Raw genomic sequence first — 21,965 nt, 5'->3', positions numbered from 1 at the left:
CCATCTATCTATTCACAACTATCTACCCACCCATCCCCCATCCATCTAGAAATATAATCTATCCTAACTATCTTTCCTTATCTATTCTTCCTCTCCCTCTCTTTCTCTCTCTCTAGTTGCTGGTGCCTTAAACAGTTTTCTCCATGGCCATGGGAGCTGCAGAGAACCACCCTCAGACCTCCACCTGAGGAACGAGGCAGGCACTGACAGAGTTCTGCCCAGGGGCTACAGACCAGCAGCACAGTTTTCTCTTGGTTGGCCCTCCCACCATCATGGGGCCTGAACCAGTGACCCTAAATTCCCTAGAGCCAAACTCCTCCACACAAAGAGCAGCAACAAAGGGGAGCGACCATTCCTTTGTCACTCCTCAGCCCTGTGTGGCCACGACTGGTTGGGCCCAAGGCTTACCGGGCGCTTGGTGAGGTCCCAGTTGTGGATGATCCTGGCCGGAATCACCGAGGCATCGTCCTGGTGGCAGATGTCGCAGTAATAGAGGCCAGAGAAGGCACAAAGCTTGGGTCGTACAAACGAGAAGCCAATCTGCCGGGAGCAGCCTGGGGAGAGGGACGGCAGGAGAGTGAGCAGTGGCGGGGCCAGAGTCTGGGGACAACGCAGAAGCTCCTAGGCAGAAGGACCTGCTATTTAAGGAAGGGGCAGACATACAAGGAGGACACAAAGATCAAACAACCGTCACTCACATGCCCACCGCTGAGAAACAACCCCATTACTTAGTCTTTACGACAAAACACCATTAACAATTATTGCTGCCATTTTGCAGCCGAAGCAGTCGGTGCACAGAGAGGTCAGGAGACCTGCCCAGTCACAGGACGATTAAGTGGCAGAGCCGGTAATCGGATTTGGGTTGGGTTGGTGTTAGAGCCCACATCCTCTTCTACCTAGCTGCCTGTGTTCAGTGTTCCCACTGCTTGCTCACCAATGCCAACCTCCCGTAGGCCCACCCCTCCACTGGGGCCCAGAAACGGAAGCAACCGAGTCAGCGCCTCAGCAAGCAGGGTAGGAGCTGGGGACATGGGGCCGGCCGACAGGCAGGGAGTAGGTGGGGAGGCCAACCGGAGGCAGGACCGTCTGGACACTGCCTGGTGCCAGCTTGGAGTCAGACAGGCCGGACATCTCTGGACAGTGGTGCAGGGTCCGGCTTCAGCTCCTCTGCTGGAGGTCCCTCCACAGCGGCGGGCGGTGGGAGTCAGAGTGGGGCTCAGATCCTGAGCACATGCCTGCCTCCCACAGGGCCAGGGGAAAGAGGCCCTCTGGCCTTGGGACGAGAAGGGCTGGCTCTTCTGCCTAATAGCTGCCTCATCCTAACCTTCGTCGAGGTTTTACGAGGTTCCATTTCAGTATCTATAAAACTCAGCTGCTCCTTGCTCTCCTGTGGGGGTGATGACCAAGTTTAAATGAGATGAGGCTTTGAAAGTGCCCTGTGAACCATGAAATACAGCCAGATGCCGGCGGTGGGCATCCACCCGGCCACAAAGCCATGCCTGCAGCAGGAAGGAAGCCCAAGCCCCCAGATTCAGTCTCGGCCTGAGGGCTGGCGGGTGAGAGGCACAGTGAGAGCCGCCCCCTGCCAGCATTCACACCCACTGGGGGACCCTCCTCACCAGCCCTGGGGGGCCTGGCCTCCTCCACGAGCCCAACACCCACAGGCGGAAAGTTCAGAGCGTGAGTGTTAGGGGTTGGCGGGTGTGAGGAGGGAGTGAGCAGGGACTTGAAAATGTCTTCTGCAGGAAGAAAACCGCAGACCACTTCCTTCCAGATGCCCGAAGCAGACTTTCCCTCCGGTCCCACAGGCTCCAGCCAACAGGATGGTCCTCAAACCACCTGCAGCTGCGTCTCCTGCTAGGGCACCCTGCGGCAGGGCAAAGTCCTCACAGTCCCCCTGGAGAACCGAAGGTGATGGAAACAGGGGTCTGGGTCGGGGAGAAGAGCTAAAAATGGAACGTGAGCCATGGAATATCTCACAGCCTTGAAAAGCAATGGGGTGGAGAGGCCCTGCGGGGACACGGCCAGAGCGAGCCTCTAGGACCGTCAAGGTCCTCATCTGGCTTCACCACAGGACAGGTTATTGTTAGGACTAAGTTAAATAATCCAAATAAAGCAGCTGGCCCGGTGGTCCCACACAGAAGGATCAGACTTGAGGACAGTAATGATACGGCAGATGTACTGACGTAGAATAATATCCATGATACATTCCTCAGTAGAACAAAACCAAGTTGCAGAACAATATATACAGCTGTGCTGGCCCGTACGGTGGCCACAAGCCACAGGCGCCCATTTCAATTTAAATACCTTTAAGTTAAACTGAAAATTTGGTTCCTTAGTCACACTAGCCACATTTGAAGTCCTCAGGGGCCACAGATGGCTTGTAGTTACCATATTAGACAGCACAGATCTAGGATATTTTCACCATCGGAGAATGTTCTATTGCACAGCACTCAGTAGGATGAGCTGTGCACCCACAGGTCCCAACCCTCGGCAGGGCTGCTGGCCTCGGTGGGTGCTGGGGAGGAGCAGAGGCTACGTCTGCTGCAACATCCCAGGGGTGGCATGGGGACGCTCGTGGAGAGCCAGGAAAGGGCAGAGAGCCTAAATCGGGAGCCCCACCCGAGGCAGAGTGAGGCGGGCAGGCTGGGGGTGGCGGGACAGCAAGGGGGCACCTGCACAGAAGCAGCCCTGGGAGTCGAGGCCTTTCTCCGTGGGGATGGCCACGAGGTACCGCAGCAGGAAGCCGTTCTCCCGCGTGGCGAACTTCAGCACCTCCTGACAGTTTTCGTCCAGACTCCCGCCCAGTGTCACCGCCTCCTCGGCCCTCTCCAAGTAGGACGCCAGGACCTTGCGCACCAGCTCCCTCCACAGGGCGGCCTCCTCAGCATTCCCGGCCTGCAGCTTCAGGACGGCCTTGGCCGTGATGATTTTGAAGAAGGATGGGCCCCCGAGGCTCGTGTCTGGCAGGATGTCTCGGATGGTCTCAACTCCGTGGCTGTCACTTAACATTTTCTCGTTGTTTCTCACTCGGAAGCACTTCAGAGACTCCAAGGATAGGGAAAAAATATAGGGCATCCAGGTCCTGTCCGTGTACAGGTACAGAAGGGATTCTTTAATAGCGTCTGGCTCGGGAACTTGGGCAGAGGACCAACAGAACTGTGTGCCCTGGAGAGTCTCGGGCTCAGTGGGTGGGTCCGGGTGGGAGGGGAGGCCACCCTGGGGGGCGTCTGGGGGGTCCTCGGGCTGCTCCGGGTACTGGATGTTCACCCACTCATCCTCCTGCTGGGGCCGGCACTTCTGTAGGGCCTCCCGCACCCGGTCCAGCCAGTCCTCGGCTTCGTCCTGGGAGGAGGCCCGCAGGGCCAGCAGCTTCCTGCCAGAGAAGACCAGCTCGAAGCGGCCGTCGCCGTGGGCTGGCCCCACGGCCTCGCATCGCAGCAGGGAGCAGTTCTCCACGCAGGTGCGTTCCTCGGTGTTCAGGTAGAGGCGGAACTCCAGAGGGGAGAGCTCGCAGAAGAATTCCTTCCAGATGCCCATCGCCCCCCGCCGCTCCACGGTGCCCAGCTTCATGAGACCCCGGAATGGGTTGGACAGCCCTGGGGGCAGAAAGAGGCACTTTAGACGGCGGGCCAAGCCTCTACCTCCCGAGGCCCTGCAGCGGGTGGGGACAGGGGCTGCCGCGAGAACGCTTTAGGAGTGCCTTCGTCCCATCCGCACCCTCAGCTGTTGACCTTGTTCCTGAATTTTACTGAGAAAAAAAAAAAAAAAAAAGGACTAAAAAAATTACCTCCACAGAGCCCTCACTATGGCATCTGTACCCACACTCAGACTTCCCCCTTGTCACCGGGGATGAACTTCCGGCTCAGTCTGAGGCCTACTCCTCCGTCTGCACAGGGGACCCCTCCCCACTGCCCACTCAAGGACAGGGACGTCTCTCCAGCAGCCCCCCCCCCGCCCCCCACCGTGTCACTGCTTTGTCCCTTCCCTCCTGGCTCGTTCCCATCAGCACACAAACACGCTGTTATTTCTGCCATCTTTAAAAATAGCTTTCTTGATGGCACTCACATTTCTAATTACCACCCTGTTCCTCTGTCCCCTTTACAGAAAACCTCGAGGAGGTGTCACAACTGTCTCTGGTTCCCCTGCTCCCGTTCCATCTTGAATCTGCTCCAGTCAGGTTTTTGTCCCCTCCTTCCACTGAAACGGCACTTGGGAAGCCCCATGCCCTCCTTGTCACCAAATCCCAAGGCTAATCCTTGGTGCCAATCTGGCCTGACCCATCAGTATCTCAGGACACAGCTGAGACCCTCCTGCCCTCATGAGACACTTCCCTCACACGGCTGCTGAGGGGCCACTCTGGGTACTCCTCCGCCACGACGGGCCACTCTTCTGTCCCCCGGGCTCACTCCTCCGCCTCTCCCTGACATGTCAACATTGGAGCACCCCAGAGCTCAGTCCTGGGTCCCCTTCTCCATTGACACCCGCCTCCTACCTGATCGTGCCTACGCTCAGGGCTTTATGCCAACAGCTCCCCAGCGTTTATGTCCAGCCTGAACCTTGCCCTTGAACTTCAGGTTCAGATCTCCACCTGTGCCATGTATGGCTGATATCTAATAGGCATCTCAAAATTGACATGCCCGAAAATCAATTCCTGCCCCTCCCACTGCAAACTAGCTTTTCTCCCAACATCCCTCATCTCATAAATGGCAAACTGCATCCTTCGAGCTGCTTGGGCTAAAAACCTTTCCTTTCTGTCACACACATACACACGCAGCCCGTCAGCGAATTCTGCTGGCACATCCGGAACCCTCTGCTTCTCACCACCTCGACCGCTACCACACGGGCTCCGACGGCTGTCACCCCTGGCCTGGCTTGTGGCGAGAGCCTCCTGACTGGTCTCTCTCCCCTGAGGTCCTTCAACATACGAGCCAGGATGACTCCCCATTTAAAGGAAGTCAGATCACGTCCCTTTGCCCCAAACCCTGCAATGACTGCCATCTCCCTCGGAGGGAAAGCTAACGTCCCTTCTGTGGCCCGCGAGGCCCTCCGTCACTCCGCCCTCATCTCTAACTACCCCCTTCCCATCTCCTTGGTTTCCTGGGCACGTGCCCATGGCAGGATCTTTGCATCTGTTCCCCTGCTGGAGCCACACAGGTCGGCCCGTGCCTTCCTGCCTCTCTCCCTGCACATCTCCTCAAATGTCACCTTCTCTGTGAGGGCTTCCTTGGCCACCCATATGAAATAGTACGCTCCCCCCCGGCACTCCCCAAGTTCTCCACAGCAATTATTATCACCAGTCCATACTATACATTTACTTGTTAATTCCCTTCTTCCCTGCCTCTTGCACTAGGATATAAGAAGTCTGTGAAGACAGGGACGTTGCTTTGCTTCCTGCTGTGTCCCCAGCACCCAGAACAGCCTGGCACAGCACAGATACTTAATAAATACCCGCTGAATGAGCGTGTGCCTGGACACCACACACCCCTCTATGCTCCCTGGTTCCTAGGGCTCTGCCAGCAACTGGGGGGTCCAAAGGATGCACAGTTCTCTCTTCCGCAGCCTGAACTAGCCTTGGAGATTTCAGATAATTGTATAGGGTCTTCCTACCCTTCAGGGAACCTGACGGCCTAGGCATGAGGCACACTTTCTCTGGCATGGTTACACGGACTACAAGAAAAACCTAAAAGAAGCCAGTGTGGAGACCAGGGCTCTCCTGAGCTAGGAACCTGGCCGGAATCGTCTGCTGGGTCATGGCAAACAGAAAATGAAGTGAGAAAGAGACCGGCTCCAGGGCAGACTTTTCTGTTTGTGGGGGTTGTGGAGAAATTCGCTTATGGTTACTGAACGCTTTTTAGAATTGCACAGGGTGCGGAACTCGAGCTGGCCTCGTTGTAAACAGCGCACAGAGGACGGCTAACAGATGGCAGAGCTGATACACCCCCACCAGAGCTGTTAAACAAACCATCGAAGACAGAGGTCTCGGGAAGGGGCACTGAAACGCCTTCCGGAGGCAGGGTTTGCTCTGAGCTACAGGCAGAACCCAGAGTCGTGCATAGTCACACGACCTCGGGGGGGGGGGGGGAAGTTTCAGTATTTCAATATATGAAACAGGTTTGGGGGCATGATACTGTGGAGCTCTCATGAGAAAATATAGCACTTTTCCTGAAATGCTTCCCTGAATTACTCAGCAAGGGTGTTCCTGATTACATTTTGGGAAGAGGTTTTGCTCGTGAGAATACACTACCCAACCAGTAATGGAAAAGAGGGCTCTGGCACTGCTCTCCGAAAGGCACTGTCCCCGCGGCAAGGTCACTGGAACCCTGCGGTCACCTACCCATCTGCCTGCGGTGCACCACCCTGAAGTTCTGGTGCTCCTGGGCCGCCGCTGCCCTGCTTGGCCGGCCTCCTGGGGAAGGCACGCAGGCTTGGTCTAAGGCCCCCGTGGAGTGGCTTTTCCTTGGCCCTTGAGAAAAGTGCCGGAGGAGCCCAGGCCTGGACTCCGGAGTCCCTCCGGAAGAAGCCACGGAGTGTTCTGAAGGGCTCTCTGCGGGCGGCTCCTGGGGAGGCCGGTAGAAGTCATCCTCTGAAATCCAGCTCCTGCTCTTCTAGTGGGAAGGGAGGGAAGACACAGGTGGTGGTTGAAGGTTTTTGTGTGTTTGTTTTGTTTTACAGACATCTTGATGGAGACACAATTCACCGATCATCAAAGGAACCCATTTAGAGCGCACGACTGAATAGTTTCAGTGTATTCACGGAGTTGTGCAACCAGCACCACGAAGTTCAGAACATTTTCATTCCTCCAGAAAGAAACCCCGTGCTCGGGAGCGGTCAGTTCCCATTTCCCCTCAACCGCTCCAGTTCTAGGCCACCACTAATCTACTTTCTGTTTCTAGAGATCTGTCCATTCTGTTTACATAAACAGAATCTTCATTTATGGTTTGTCTTTTTATTCATTTGTATGTATATTTATTTTGGGGTGTATGGGGGGGAGACAGCATGAGCAGGGGAGGGGGACAGACAGGCAGAGAAAGAGAGAGACAGAATCCTAAGCAGGCTCTACACTCAGTGTGGAGCCTGACGTGGGGCTCAGTCTCACGAACCTGGGATCACGACCGGAGCCAAAATCAAGAGTTGAACGCTCAACTGAGCCACCAAGGTGCCCCAATATAAAAGGAATCTTATAAATGTGGTCTTTGTGTCTGCCTTCTCTCTGAACATCAGGTTTTCTAGGTCCATCCATGTTGTGGCAGGCATCGGTATTTCTTTATTACTAACTAGTATTCCAAGGTATGGATGTAGCACATTTGGTCTGTCCGTTCATCAGCTGATGGGCATCTGGGTTGTCTCTGCTTTGGGGCAATTATGAATAATGCTGCCACGAACATTCACGTAACCATTTCTTTTTTTTTCTTTCTTTTTTTTTTTTTTTTGTTGGGCAGACTGGAGGGCCTTTTATTCGCGAGGATCGGGGGTGGGGTCCCAGGTGTGGAGAGACAATAAATACTGAGGAATGTCGGGGTCTCAGTGCATCCAAAACGTGGATTAGGGTGCTGGGGTCCTGGAACTTGGCGGGTCGGAGGACAGGTCAATAAATACCCAAACTGCCGAGGCGGGCGGAGCCTGCTGTGGCCCCCAGAGCTACATACGTGAGGAGGGCGCGCGAGTCCCCGAAAAAGCGGGGCTGGCGAAAGCAAAAGGTTCTCGAGAAGGCGGGCGGGGCTCGCACTAGACGTTCGCCGCGGGAAGAGAACATTCCCGGGATAGTAGGGCCTCATGCACAGGGATTTGTGGTCTGCGAGCCGATAGGCGGGGGGCGCGTGGAGGGTGAAAAACTGATGGCCGAGCCCTGGCCCTGCTGTCTCCTCTAGATCGCAGTTTGCCCATCCACGGCGGGGCCTCAGCCAGGCCGGAGTTAGTAGGTGGTTGGTCTGCCATTCTCCCCAGCAGCAACTGCAGCATTCCTGGTTGCAAGCCTCCATGGAGCCCCCTGCTCCTCCCTCCCCGGCCGCCAGGGGGCGGGCCCGGATCGCAGGGCTGGAGCTCAGCCGGAGACCCACGCTGGGAGGCGGTGTGAACGGGGAGGCGGTAGGAATGGCTTCTGCGCCGTGCTCAGGTCACCCAACCCTCCAGCTTGGGGTCCTAGGGTTCAGGGGGCGAAGGCGGCTCCCGGGTGGCGCCAGACCGGGGCGAGATGGTGGGCGCAGGCCACCAACCCTGTGCAGCCCAAGGCGGCGGCAGCAGCCAGAGCAACGGCGAACAGGAGCAGGGAACGCGCCTCCGATAGGTCAGGCTGGCAGGGAGCAGCAGGTGGCGGCGGTGCATGGGGCCTGGCCCCACCAGCGGGCCTTGGCCCAGAGCCACGGCCGGGGGGCCATATGGGAAGGTGCATCCGTGGCCCGGGGACTGGGGACCCCCGTGACAGCTGCGTCTCCCCCGGCCTGCAGCAGCTCCATCCGCTCCTGCAGCTGCCGCACGCACGCCTCCACGTCTCGGTTCCGGGCCTCGGCCTCACGGAGCTGACCAACTTGACCATGGCCCTCCCCTCTTCTCCAGTCCCTGGGCGTCCTCAGGAGAAGGCCTGCCTCACCAAAAGGCCCTGTTTGGTTTGTCTCTGTCTCCACGTAACCATTTCTGTGTGGACCTATGTTTTCCGTTCCGTTGGGTACATGTCTATGAGTGCAACTGATGGGCCATTCGGTAACTATGTCTAACTTTCTGAGGAATTTCCAAACTCTTTCCCTAAGTGACTACACCATTTTACATTCCCACCACATATGGGGATTCCAATTTCTCCACATCCTTTCCAACGTTTTTATTATCTGTTTGATTATAGCCATCCTCACGTGTGTGAAGTACCGTCTTGTGGTTTGGGTTTGCAATTTCCCCAGTGTCTAAGGACAATGACACCGAGCATCTTTTCACGTGCTCAGTGGACACCAGTAGATCTTCTTTGGAGAAATGTCTATTCGAATTCTTTGCCTATTAAAAAAAATTTTTTAATGTTTATTTATTTTTGAGAGAGACAGCGGGGGGGGGGGGGGGGGCAGAGAGAGAGAGGGAGACACAGAATCGGAAGCAGGCTCCGGGCTCTAAGCCGTCAGCACAGAGCCCGACGTGGGGCTCGAATTCACGAACCATGATCTGAACCGAAGTCGGAGGCTTCACCGACTGAGCCACCCCACCCAGGCTCCCCTAAGTCTCCAACTGATTTTGAGTTAATTCTTGTGTATGGTGTGAGGAAGGGGTCTACCTTTATTTTGTCGCAGGTGGACATCCCATCATCCCAGCACCAGTCACTAGTGCCCAGCGACTACAGTTTGTCAGCCCTGCTTATAGGGTTTGAGATGAGGGAGGCATGGGTGAGCAGGACCCAGGACCCCTTCTGTTGCTGAGACTGAAGCTGCTCACCAGTGGGAGAAGTGGGGTGGGTCTGGGGTCACAGAATTGTGGGAAGGGATTTTAGCTTCCCCCCTCCCCCATTTCAAGCACTCCCTGCCTTTCTGTGCCTAAGCATGGATGAGCAGAGTCAAGAAGAAAGCTGGCTGGACTGCCCTAAGTGGCTGTCTACACAGAGGAAGTGACTCACACGAGAGGTGGGTCCAGCCCAGCTATTTTGTTAAGTGTCACCAGCCTCACCCTGAAGTTGCTATTTCCACCCCCTAAATGAGACTGCCCTCTCTGCTCCCGTAGACGCGGAAGGGGAGTAAGGCTTGGGCTGCCCTAGAGGGATTGGTTTGCACAGTTTAATCCATTCAGATGCTTTCTGGCACCTTAAGCCAAGAGTGGAGAACTCTGAGTCGGGAGTATCGGGGCCTCAGGGCTGGGCTCCAGGGCTCCCTCTGAAAACCCTCGGAATTAGCAGGTGCTTCCTTCAGTCAGTGACAGGACAATGTGTCAATCAGGGTGGCTACTTGGGAAGCATTTGCAACACAAGATTCTGAACAAAGCCTGCCTGGGCCATAGAGACCCAGGGGAGCTCCCCGAGGAAAATGGGCAGGAGCCCCACAGAGCCTGGCACACACACCTGGGAAGTCCTGCGGCCTCCCAGCTCACTATTCCTTAAGACTCAGCTCAGGGGCCGTCCATCACCTCCTCTGGGAAGCTTTCCTGACTATTTCCCAGCCTACACTCCTCCCGCTGCCTAGCTGGGTCAGGGACTCCTCGGGGCTCCCACGGCATTCTTTGCCCACCCCACCCAGCACCTACCAAGCTGTATGCAATGGCCACTCTTCTTTCTGCCTGGCACAGAGTTATCACAGGTGAGGGAATAATTCTTGAGTATCAAACGTCTTTGGCATAAAATAACAAGGCTGGGGCAAGGGGACTGGAAGGAAGGAGACAAATGTGAATTGTGAGGTGATAGAAGTTCACTGGTGAGGGCTCCTCTCTCCAAGGAGGTGAGGGAGACGATCGGGAAGTGTTCAGACTCGGTCCAGCGGCCACAGGTCAGCCCCCAGGAAATGATACTCCAGGAAACATCTTTTGTTCTCTTAGACAACAGACAAAACCAGTGGGAACACTGGGTCCTTGGAGCTACTGCACACAGGCCTGGACGGAGCTCTGTAGCTGTGCCCCAGCCAGGGCCCCCGGTCACCAAGCGGAGTGTGGGGGGAGCACCCCACTGTTCCCCCTCCCCCTTCCTACCACCTACCTTCCTACCTTCTGCTCATTCAAGCCCCCACATCTGGCCAGTTCCCTGCCGCTCTAACGGTGGAGGAAACCGCCACAGACCACGGGTCAAAGCCATGGCAGCACCTGCCACGAGGGGCCCGAGACAGAGGAATGCCACTTTCACTGGGTGAAGTCTTAGAATCCAGACTGTCCTCTGGAGTGCAACTGAGAAATCCGTTCACAGCCCCCCGGAGTCCACAAATAGAAGTCCCCTTAGCTCCCCCACTCCCGGCCCCTTTCCTTCCTGGCACTTGTCACCAGTGTAATTATGATGTGGGTAATGACTTGCCTGATCCAGTGTCTGTCCCCAAGGAGCAGGGCCCTTGTCCGTCCTGTTCCATCACCGTACCAAGTATGGTGCTTGGCCCAGAGCAGGGCCTCTGTGGTGAATGAATTTAAAATAATGGTTTTTGTTTCTTTTTTAAAGAAAGACTGAATGGCTCTCATGGTTATACGACTTGACAGTCAGAACCCTCTACTCACCCCCCCACCCCCACCCCACGCCACCAAAGTGTCAAATAAATGGCAGTGACTAAGTGACAGAAGCACAGGAAAATGAGACTCACAGGGGTGACACGCGGGGTGGAGCCGGGGGTCCACCAGGTGGGCTGCACGGGAGTGCCCAGCGACTATCTACTTAGGGGAGGGATGAGTGGGTCCTGTGGGCTCTCAGCCACCTGAGTCCCCTGAGGCCTGCGGGGAGGCGGAGCCCGCCCTGGTCAGACCCACCAGCCCAGCCCATGCACTTGGCGGCCTACTTCTCAGCGTAAACTCCCAAGCTGGCATCTCGAGAGTCTCTGAGAGTTCGAGAGCCGTTAATTACGCCTGCACTCACCCAGGTACGGTGTGCAGAGCTGACCTTACAGAAGGGAACAGACATGCTCTTCCGTATCACGGAGCCGATATTCGAGTCCAGAGGCAGGAAATCAAGTGAAGCAGGCAAATGGGAAAGGGAGTCACTGGGGACGGTGCTTTTGGGACAGGGTGCTGGGGGAAGGCGGAGACAAGGGTGAGGAAAAGGGGCGAGCTGGGAAAGGGTCCGGGCAGATGGAATGGCAAATGGAAACGCCTGGGGCTGAAAGGAGCCTGCGGTGGCAGAAGCTGCCGGAGGCCAGAGGAGCAACGCCCGGTGAGCCGAGGAGCTTGGGTGACAAGTTAAGCTGCCCTGTCCCATCAGCTCTGGGACCCTGGCAAGACAGGATGTCGGAGCTGAGACACAACACGAGTCAGGTCTTGGACGGGAGTGAACTCAGCTTGGTCAACGCCACTCTGTGGCATCCTACTAGGGCGCGCAGCCCCAGACCCTAGGGGTAGCCCCCTGCTTCCAGCTCAAGCCAGGGGCTGTGGAGTCGTTCTTCTTTACCCTTCAGGGTGTTGACAGTTGTCGGCTCAAAACCTTCAGAGTCCTCTGACATTCTGGGCCCTGAAGACTCTTCAGGATAGTAAAAAATGGAGACTGTGACCTCACTTATACAGCTACATGGCTTATACAGTCACATTCAGTCAGTGGTGCTAGTCGGTCCGATATCTGTATGGACAAAACGTGACTTTTGACTCTTACCTCACACCATACACAAAACTCAGTCCCAAGTGGATCATAAATCTAATTGCAAAAGGTAAAACAACAAAGCTTCTAGATGAAAATACAGGGGTCTTCACAGCTTTGGGTAGAGATCTTAAAAATAGACACAAAATACGTAAACCACAAACAGAGAGGCCAATAAATTGAAGAGCATTAAAACCAAGAATTTCTGCTCCACGAAAAATACCATTAAGAGATTTAAAACACAAGCCATAGGGGCACCTGGGTGGCTCAATCAGTTAAGCATCCAACTCTTGATTTCGGCTCAGGTCATGATCTCACAGTTTGTGAGTTCAAGCCCCAAGTCAGGCTTTGCACTGACAGTGTGGAGACTGCTTGGGATTCTCTCTCTTTCCCTCTCTTTTTCTTTTGTTTTTTTAATGTTTATTTATTTTTGAGAGAGAGACAGAGACAGAGTGCAAGTGGGCAAGGGGCAGAGAGAGAGAGATGGAGACACAGAATCCAAAGCAGGCTCCAGGCTCCAAGCTGTCAGCACAGAGCCCGGCGCACGGCTTGAACTCGTGAACCGCGAGATCATGACCTGAGCTTAGCCGACTGAGCCACCCAGGCATTCCTCTCTCCCTCTTTTTCTGCACGCGCATGAGCGTACACACTCTCTCTCAAAATAAATAAATAAACGTTAAAAAAACAGGCAAGCCATAGACTTGAAGAAACGTTTGCTATATGTATATGCGACATATTTTTTTCTCTAATAAAAGACATATCCATAATATGTAAAGAGCCTCTACCAATGAATCAGGAAATACACACAACTCAATTTAAGAATGAAGCAATGACTTAGAGACTTCCAACAGCCAATAAGCAAACGAAAAGGTATCAAGATCGTTAGTCATCAGGGAAATGCAAATTAAAACCACAGTGAGGTCCCACTGCACACCTATTAGAGTGGCCGAAATGAAAAAGACTGATGACCCACTGGCTAGGATAAAGAGCAATGAAAATGCTCACATATTGCCAATGTGAGTACAAGTCAATGCAAGCACTGTTAGAAAACTGCTTGGCAGTATGCACTAAAGGTAAACATACGCCTTCCCAATGACTGGGCGATTCCGCTCCTAGATATAAACCCCCAGAAAAGAGTGCAGAGGGGTTCACAGAAATACAAATGTAAGAACGTTCACATCAGCTTTCATCATAATAGCCCAAACCTGGAAACAACCCAAATGTCTGTTAGCAGGAGAATGGATAGATGCACTGTGATATACTCTTACAATGGAATGCTACAGAACAATGGAAAAGAACAAACTATAGCCTCATGCTATATGCACAGGTGAACCACACAGACATAATGCTCAGTGAAAGAAGCAAAAGAGTATGCATTGTACAGTTCCTTCCATACGAATGAAGTCGAACAATAGGAGAAATTAATCTACGGTGCTAGAAGTCAGAATAGAGGCTTCCTTTAGAGGGGAACAATGGGACAAGGCATGAGAGAGCCTTCTGGTGGGCTGGAAGTGTTCTATGTTTCCATCTGGAGGGTGGCCATAGAGGGTACATCGTATATAAGTACTCACTGAGATGTGTACTAAAGATCACTTTACAGCATTCCTCGAAAACGTTCTAAAGGGGGAAATAATAGTCTTTTTTTCTGGTAAATTTTTAAAAATCTTTATTTTTGAGAGAGAGAGAGAGAGCGCGCGCAGGGGAGGGGCAGACAGAAAGGGAGACACAAGAATCGGAAGCAGGCTCCAGGCTCTGAGCCGTCAGCACAGAGCCCGACGCGGGGCTCGAACTCACGAACCACAGATCACGACCTGAGCTGAAGTCGGACGCTTAACCGACTGAGCCACCCAGGCGCCCGGAAATAATAGTCTTTTGAACAAATGGTGCTGGTACCACTGTACATCAATATGCAAAAGAATCGAGCTGGGCCTCGTCCTTATACCATATACAAAAGTCAACTCAAAATGGATCATAGATCTCAATGTAAGAGCTAAAACTATAAAATTTTTAGAAGAACGCATCAATCTTTGTGACCTTGGGCTAGGAAACGGGTATACACGGGACACCAAAAGCACAAATGGCGAAAGAAAAAAATAGGTAGACTGGACTCTATCAACATTGAAAACGTTTATGCTGTAAATGTTACCACCAAGAAAGTGAAACGACAACTCACAGGATGGGAGGAAACAGTTGCTAATTATGTATTTAATAAGGGTATACAACCCAGAATATATAAAGAACTATTATAATTCAATAATAAAAAGACAAATAATCCCATTTTAAAATGGGCCAAGGGGTACCTGGGTAGCTCAGTGGGTTCAGCATCTGACTCTTGGTTTTGGCTCAGGTTGTGACCTCACGTTTCGTGAGTTCAAGCCCTGCATCGGGCTCTGTGCTAGCGGCAAGGAGCCTGCTTGGGACTCTCTCTCCTTCTCTCTCTGCCCCTCCCCTACTCATGCCCGCACTCCCACAAAATAAATAAGTGAAAAATAAACAAAATAAAATAAAAATGGGCCAAGGTTCTGAATAGACATTCCTCCAACGTAGATCTACAAATGGCCAAAAGTCACACAAACAAGATGATGCTTGACATCATTAGTCATTAAAGAAACGCAAATCAAAACCGTAAGTAGATACTGCTCCTGCCGCCTGCTAGCTATAATGACAATTTTTAAAAAGACAGTAAGAACTGTTGGTGAGGATGGAATACATTGCTGGTGGGAATATAAAATGGGGCCGCTGCTTAGGAAAACAGTTTGGTAGTTCCTCAGAAGGTTAAATATAGAGTTACCATGTGACCCAGAGATTTTGCTGCTGGGTATACATCCAAGACAATCAAAAATATACCCACACAAAAACTTGTACATGAATGTTCATGGCTGTGTTATTTATATTAGCCAAAAAAATGGGGGGAAAAAAACAAAAGTCTATCCACTGATGAAGGACAAAATAAAATGTGACGGGTTCATACAAAGGAATCTACAATGAATTATTACTCCCTGAAGCACAGATCAGGCTCCAACAACGATGAATCCTGAAAACAGTATGTTAATTGGAAGAAGCCAGTCACCAAAGGCTGCATATTACAGGATTCCATTTCTGTGAAATGTCCAGAATAGCAAATCTATAGACAAAGGAAATAAGTAGTTGCCAGGGGATGAGGGGAGTGAGGCGGGAGGAGGAGGATGGGACGTCACTGCTAATGGTAAGGGATTTCTTTTCTTTTCTTTCTAAATGTTTTTGTTTATTTTTTGAGAGAGAGATAGAGACAGAGCATCAGCAGGGGAGGAGCAGAGAGAGAGGGAGTCTGAAGCATGCTCCAGGCTCTGAGCTGTCAGCACAGAGCCCGACATGGGGCTCGAACTTGTGAACCACAGATCATGACCTGAGCTGAAGTCAGACCCTCAAACGACTGAGCCACCCAGGCATCCCAAGGGATTTCTTTTATGGGGGATGAAAATATTTTCAAATTCGATTGTAGTGATGGCTGCACAACCTTGTGAATATACGAAAAAAAATGGAATTATACACTTTAATTAGGTGAATTGTATGGTATATGAGTTATATCTCAATAAAGCTATTTAAAAGTGTGTGTGTGTGTGTGTGTGTGTGTGCGCGCGCGCGCGAGCGCGTGTCCTAATCTATTTCACGGCCTTGGCCCCATCCTGAGTTACAGGATCTGGAAGCTACCGGATGAGAGATATGCACGGATGGAGCTGAAAAAGCAAGACTATATCCTAACGTGACCCCAGACAACAGCTGGGATAAACCTGGGGTTCTGTATGTCTGCATGCACACGTGCATACAACTTCCTACCCTGGCTATTCATCCTAAAGGACAAATGTGAAATGGCAAAGAGCTCAGGTCCACAGCTTTGACAACCGCTTCACTGGGCCGATGGTTCTCAAGCCTCTGACCCATGGCTCTGTGCAGGAGATTCCCAGGGCTGGCTTCCCTCGGGGTTATCAACAAAGGAGACCGGCCCATTCTAGAGCTGCACTGCCCAACAGAAACAGAATTCCAGCCACATGTATCATTTTAAATGTTTTACTAGCCACGTTTTTAAAATGTAAAAAGAGGGGCGCCTGGGTGGCGCAGTCAGTTAGGTGTCCGACTTCAGCCAGGTCACGATCTCGCGGTCCGGGAGTTCGAGCCCCGCGTCGGGCTCTGGGCTGATGGCTCAGAGCCTGGAGCCTGTTTCCGATTCTGTGTCTCCCTCTCTCTCTGCCCCTCCCCCGTTCATGCTCTGTCTCTCTCTGTCCCAAAAATAAGTAAGTGTTGAAAAAAAATTAAAAAAAAAATGTAAAAAGAAACACGTGTAATTAACTTTTATATTTAACCCAACATCAAACATATTTTCATTGTAACACATAATCGATAAATGATTGAGTATTTCACCTTCTTTTTTTTTCAGACGAAGCCTTCAAGATCCAGTGTTTATTTCACAGAGCTTATCTCAGTTTGAGCTAACCACATTTTACACGCTCATTCAACAGCCACGTGTGGCTAGTGGTTACCATAGGGGATGGTGCAGTTCTAACCTGGCTCATATTGCAAGATGAGTATTCTCAAAGTCTGGTATTTTAGCAAATCTGAATTTAATAATAACAAGAGCTGAGGAGGAAACCAAGGCTCAGTGAGGCAAAGGGCCTCGCCCGAGGCCTTGAGCTGATAAGTGGCAGTGGTTATGCGCAGGGTCTATGATCAGATGAGAATTATCTTCTCTACGGGGTCAATGTGAGAGGACAAGAGAGACCCATGGGAAGGGACTGGCACCGTGCCTGGCTCACGTCCGCCGTGACAGATATGAGGGGCTAATGGAGACAAGGCAGAGACCACTCGGGGTGGCTAGCTGGGGAGACCCTGCACCAGCTCTGAGACATTTCCCCAAGACCTCTCCCCGAAAAGCTTGTATCACTCACCGGGCTGGTGGGTGAGGACACCCCAAGGCTCCGTGCAGCTCCGTCATCCTCCACAGACTTCTGCTGGCCGCTCCCCGGGCTGAATGCTCTGGCCGCCGCCTCTCCCACGGGACTGGAAGGCCTCTGGTCTAAAATGCTCACCGAGGGGACAGCTTTGGCAGTGCCCAACTGCAGCAAGCCCAGGGTGCCAGGTGCCTGGGGAGGCGGCTCCTGCTTGCGGTCCCCATCTTGAGTCCCAGAGGATGCTTGGGGCGGGAGGGGCTCTGCGGGCACATCAAAAGGGATGCTGGCCTCCAGGCCGGGGAGGGGGAGTGAGGCCCGCCCCGTGGGAATCTCCATTTCTCCACTCAGTCCGCTCAGTCCATTGGTTGGCACAGAGTTTACCTGGGCTTTGCTGAATTCCGACAATACCCTGGAAGTTTTTAAACAGAGAAACCTGTGTGACAAGCTGTCAGCTAGAATGCCCAAGGCTATTGGGACGGCGGTAAGAAGGCAAAACTGCTGTCTGGGGATTTCCAAAACAAAACATCCTCGTCATCCACCCACCGTGCTCCTCTGCTTACACACAAGCCTTCCTCTGACACGCCTCACAAAGTTTCTCCCCAGCTGGGACTGAGGTAGAGTGGGCGGCCAAGGGAACTGCGGGGCCCGGGATCTCCGGTGCAAGCGCTGGTCCACCAGAGCTGGGCCGTATGTGGGGTCCCAGATGCCTCCTGTTCCCAGGACCTGCTGCCGGAGATCAGTGTACACGGGGTGCAGGAGTGTGCACGCAAGTATACATGGGGTGTGCACCTGCTCACTCTTCCAATGGTACTGCCTCTTCCTGCCCTTCAGTGGTGCTTCAGGGACTACAGGGAGCCAGTGTTACTGTCTTTACATACACACACACACACACGCACGCACATGAAAACTACTCTGGGCCTTCTAAAATGTGCACTGGCTAGTGGCTGCTCCCCTTCTCCTGAGGCTTCTGAGAATCCACATTCTGTTTCTGAACTAGAACTATTTGCTGTCTCCTCCTTTGTTTATGAACCAATAGAGTATGTCACGGGTGAATACAGATTCCTACAACAACAAAGCTACCCGGGGCCCAAGAGATTGCCCATATCTGCCCTAATGGTTTACACTGGGTCAGAAGACGTGCCAAACTCCCCTTAATGTGGGCTCATTTCCATAAGGATTTTAGAACTCAAGTTTCTACCTTAATGTCTTCTGGCTGAGCTGTGTGCTCTTATCTACATCATAACCCCAAACAACATTTCAAGACATGCTAGTCAAACATTGGTGAACAACCCATACATTTATGGGCAACTGATCTGCAGCCCAAGACATTTCAGTGGGGAAAGAATAGTCTTTTCAACAAATGGTGCTGGGATAAGCGAACAGTCCCATGCAAAAGAAGAAAGTTGGACCCCTACCTCATACCATATAAACAATGAACTCAAAATGGATCAAAGACCTAAAAGTAAGAGCTAAAACTATAAAACTCTTAGAAGGAAACAGGTATACATCTTTGGATCAGGCAATGGTTTCTTATATGACAGCCAACAAATAAGTAAACAATAAAAAATAGGTACGCTGGACTTTATCAACACTAAAAGCTTTTGGGCTTCAAAAGGATACTATCAAGAAAGTAAAAAGATAACCCATAGAACAGGAAAAAAATCTGCATATCTTATATCCAAGGATTATCACATATCTGATAAGGGTCTAGTATCCAGAATATAGAGAGCTCTTACAATTCAATAATATTAGAACAAATAATCTGACTGAAAAATGGGCAAAGGTTTACAGAGACACTTCTCTAAAGGTATACAAATGGAAAGTACATGAAAAGATGCTCGATATCATTAGACGGGAGTGAAATACAAATCAAAACCGTAATAAGATACTACTTTATGCCTACCAAGATGCCTATAATAAAAAAGAGAGAGGGGCACCTGGGTGGTTCAATCAGTTAAGCATCCGACTTCGGCTCAGGTCATGATCTCACGGTTCGTGGGTTCGAGCCCTGTGTCGGGCTCTGTGCCGACAGCTTGGAGCCTGGAGACTGCTTCAGATTCTGTGTCTCCCTCTCTTTCTGCCTCTCCCCAACTCATGCTCTGTCTCTCTCTCTCTCTCTGTCTCTCTCTAAAATAAGAAACATTAAAAATTTTTTAAAAATTAAAAAGACAGAGAATAACAAGTGTTGGCAAAGGTGTAGAGAAAATGGAACTCCTACACGCTGCTGGCGGAAATGTGAAGTGGTGCAGCCTCTGTGGAGAACAGTTTGGTAGTTCCTTAAAAGTTAAACATAGAGTTACCATATGAGTCAGCAATTCAACTCATGGGTATATACCCAAGAGAATGAAAAGACAATGTCTGCACAAAAACCTGTACACGAGTGTTCACAGCAATATTATTCACAGTAGCCAAAAAGTAGGAATAGAACAAATGTCCACTAACTGAAAAGATAAAACAAATTGTGGTGTATTCACACAATGGAATATGATTCAGCCATGACCCATGCTACAACACGGATGAACCCTGAAAACCTACTAAGTGAAGGAAGGAGGTCACAAAAAGCCACATAGTGTATGATTCCGTTGGTATTAAATGTCCAGAATAGGTAAATCCATAGCTAGTGGGTAAGGGGTTTCCTTAAAGGGTGATGTTGGTTGGCTTTGGTTGGCACACTGCTGTGGCCCCACAATAGGTTCCTAAAGTTCACGGACTTCATTCCTTTACCCGTAAAACCGGCACGGTAACAGCACCCACCTATGACTGTGTTCAAGGCTGAATGAGATCATATAGGTAAAATGCTTATAGAGTGTCTGGCACAAAGTAAGTACTCAATAAACATTAACCTCAATTTGTCATTGGTTGTTCTTATCGCCACTGGCAAGACTGCTTAGCCTCTACACACATGGCTATAAAAATGTAAGGAAAGAGAATTACGGAAAGATTCACCAGCATTACCGAAATGGTTATCAATTATAAATGACCCCTCGTCTGTAAGACACATTTTAATGATGGAGTGGACTGGGTGTGGGAATAAAGAAACACCACCCGACAGCAAGAAGCTTGTGTGATAAATTAGAGTTTCCACCAAATCAACACCACGGTCAGGATGAAATCAAGTTCACAGGAGTCTCACCAGGATCAGAGCTGGTCGGCAGGACCCAGAGAGAATAAGAGACATGCACATCAAGTGGGAAAAAGTGCTAGAGATGAGGTTTTGAAGGAAAAGTGAAAGAAAGAGAATTTTCAAAACTTTTGAAGAAAATGCAACCAACATAGGGCTGAAACGGTGACACCGCTCCGGTCCTTCCACTTCTGTCCAGCTCAGGGCAGCGTTTTTCAAAAACTGCCTGTTGAAAAATTCTAGAAGTTTGTGCTTTCATTTAGAAGACAGTCTGGAAACATATACGTATTATACACATACGTATATTGCGCGTACACAGAGGCGTAGGTGTGGAATAAAAGCATGGGCTGGAGAATCGGCATGACCACCCCATAAAGTGCCCCCGCCAAGCGATTCTGAGCCTGCGCTTTTCCTGAGCGCGTGGACTAGCGCGTTGGGGTCCACGGCACCACCTGGCGGTCAGGGGTGCTCATGAAAGTACAGGAGGGGGCCGCATGTGCGAAGAATCATTTCCCCCAAGAGAAGGCCTCATGATAACGACCTCTGACAAATATCACCAAGCACAGATCTGCAGCCGTGTATACACAGACAAGTAGCGCGAGAACTGACATCACGGGGACCCCCAGTAGTAAAATGATGATGACACCGCCTATGGAGCACTCACCCTGTGATTGGCACTGCTCTAAGCGCTTTGCATACCTTAACTCACTTCCTAGCATTCTTATCCCCGTCTTGCAGATGAGGACATCAAGGTCAGAAAGGTTGAGTATCTTGCCCGGGGTCGCAAAGCTGGTTAATGGAAGACTCCAGCAGTCTGGCTCCTGAGTCCACACTCCTAACCACCGGCCCCTAGCTGTGCTTCTCAGCGATCACTGTAATTCAGACCCAACCAACACAAAAGAAGCTATTCAGGCCATCAATCCTCTATTCACAAAGCAAACTGCAGTTTGGTTTCCAGAAAACATTAAGTTAATACATTTCCTTGGAATGTTACATCTTTTGTACTTTATGTTTAACTTGTAGATGATTTTAAAAAACTTTTTTTAACATTTATTTTGATAGAACGCCTGTTCTCTCTCTCTCTCAAAATAAATCAACTTTAAAAAATCCACGTAAACAAATATTTAAGTAATATGACAAAAATAAGCGAACTCTTAACTGCTGATGTGACTCTTCACCCTCAGACACACCCTCTAAGAGCTGGTGTGTGTGGACGTGCGAAGATAACTTCAAGCCCAGCACTCAGAGTGACGGTGCTGGATGTGTGTTTGTGCATCTGTGTGCTCTGTGTTTGCTGGTTCCGCACGCCACTGCCCCGCGCTGGTCTGTACATCCTGACCCTCTTCCCTTGACTTCTCCCACAATGCCCAGGATGACGCTTCCCACACAGGGTGGACGGTCACTGATTCAACGGCCTTAAGCTGGAATTTTCCAATCACAAGACTCACGAAAGATAAAAGCAGGGCACATGACAGACAGAGGGCCGGCGGGCTGGCCTGTGGGAGGAGGAGACACAAGGAAGGGTTCAGACAGGTGAGTGAACTTAAGTCACGCCATGGGCCCAGCCGATAGAGCGGGGATTGCTCCCTTCCAGGATGTTCTACCTAAATTCTTGTTTGATGTTTGAAAGTTCTAGCTAATGTGCTCTGTTGCTCAGAAGCTGCTTCAGCCGTAATTCGCCCCCAGGCATCTGATCTGA

The 21,965-nt window shown here is 51.3% G+C and overlaps 1 protein-coding gene and 1 long non-coding RNA gene across 2 annotated transcripts in view; both read right to left on the bottom strand.

Moving 5' to 3' along the window:
• Positions 1-21,965, bottom strand: part of LOC147571479 (pleckstrin homology domain-containing family M member 1-like) — a 29,267-nt gene that overhangs the window by 4,025 nt on the left and 3,277 nt on the right. The window contains exons 3-6 of the mRNA XM_086696360.1: positions 17,143-17,554; positions 6,338-6,608; positions 2,676-3,599; positions 409-554 (exon numbers count right to left, since the gene is read on the bottom strand). Coding sequence (XP_086552486.1) covers positions 409-554; positions 2,676-3,599; positions 6,338-6,608; positions 17,143-17,554 — 1,753 coding nt within the window. The remainder of the gene's footprint in view (positions 1-408; positions 555-2,675; positions 3,600-6,337; positions 6,609-17,142; positions 17,555-21,965) is intronic.
• On the bottom strand, positions 8,801-11,789 carry LOC147571480 (uncharacterized). The gene is made up of 3 exons (XR_015247372.1): positions 11,241-11,789; positions 10,210-11,054; positions 8,801-8,982 (listed from the first exon to the last, which is right to left on the bottom strand). It is a non-coding gene; the product is annotated as an uncharacterized LOC147571480 (long non-coding RNA).

Source organism: Puma concolor, unplaced genomic scaffold, assembly GCF_028749965.1.
Source record: "Puma concolor isolate L17-30 unplaced genomic scaffold, mPumCon1.1.hap2 unalloc_scaffold_26, whole genome shotgun sequence".
In the NCBI taxonomy this organism is placed as follows: Eukaryota; Metazoa; Chordata; class Mammalia; order Carnivora; family Felidae; genus Puma; species Puma concolor.
This window is presented reverse-complemented; position numbering and strand designations above follow the sequence as displayed.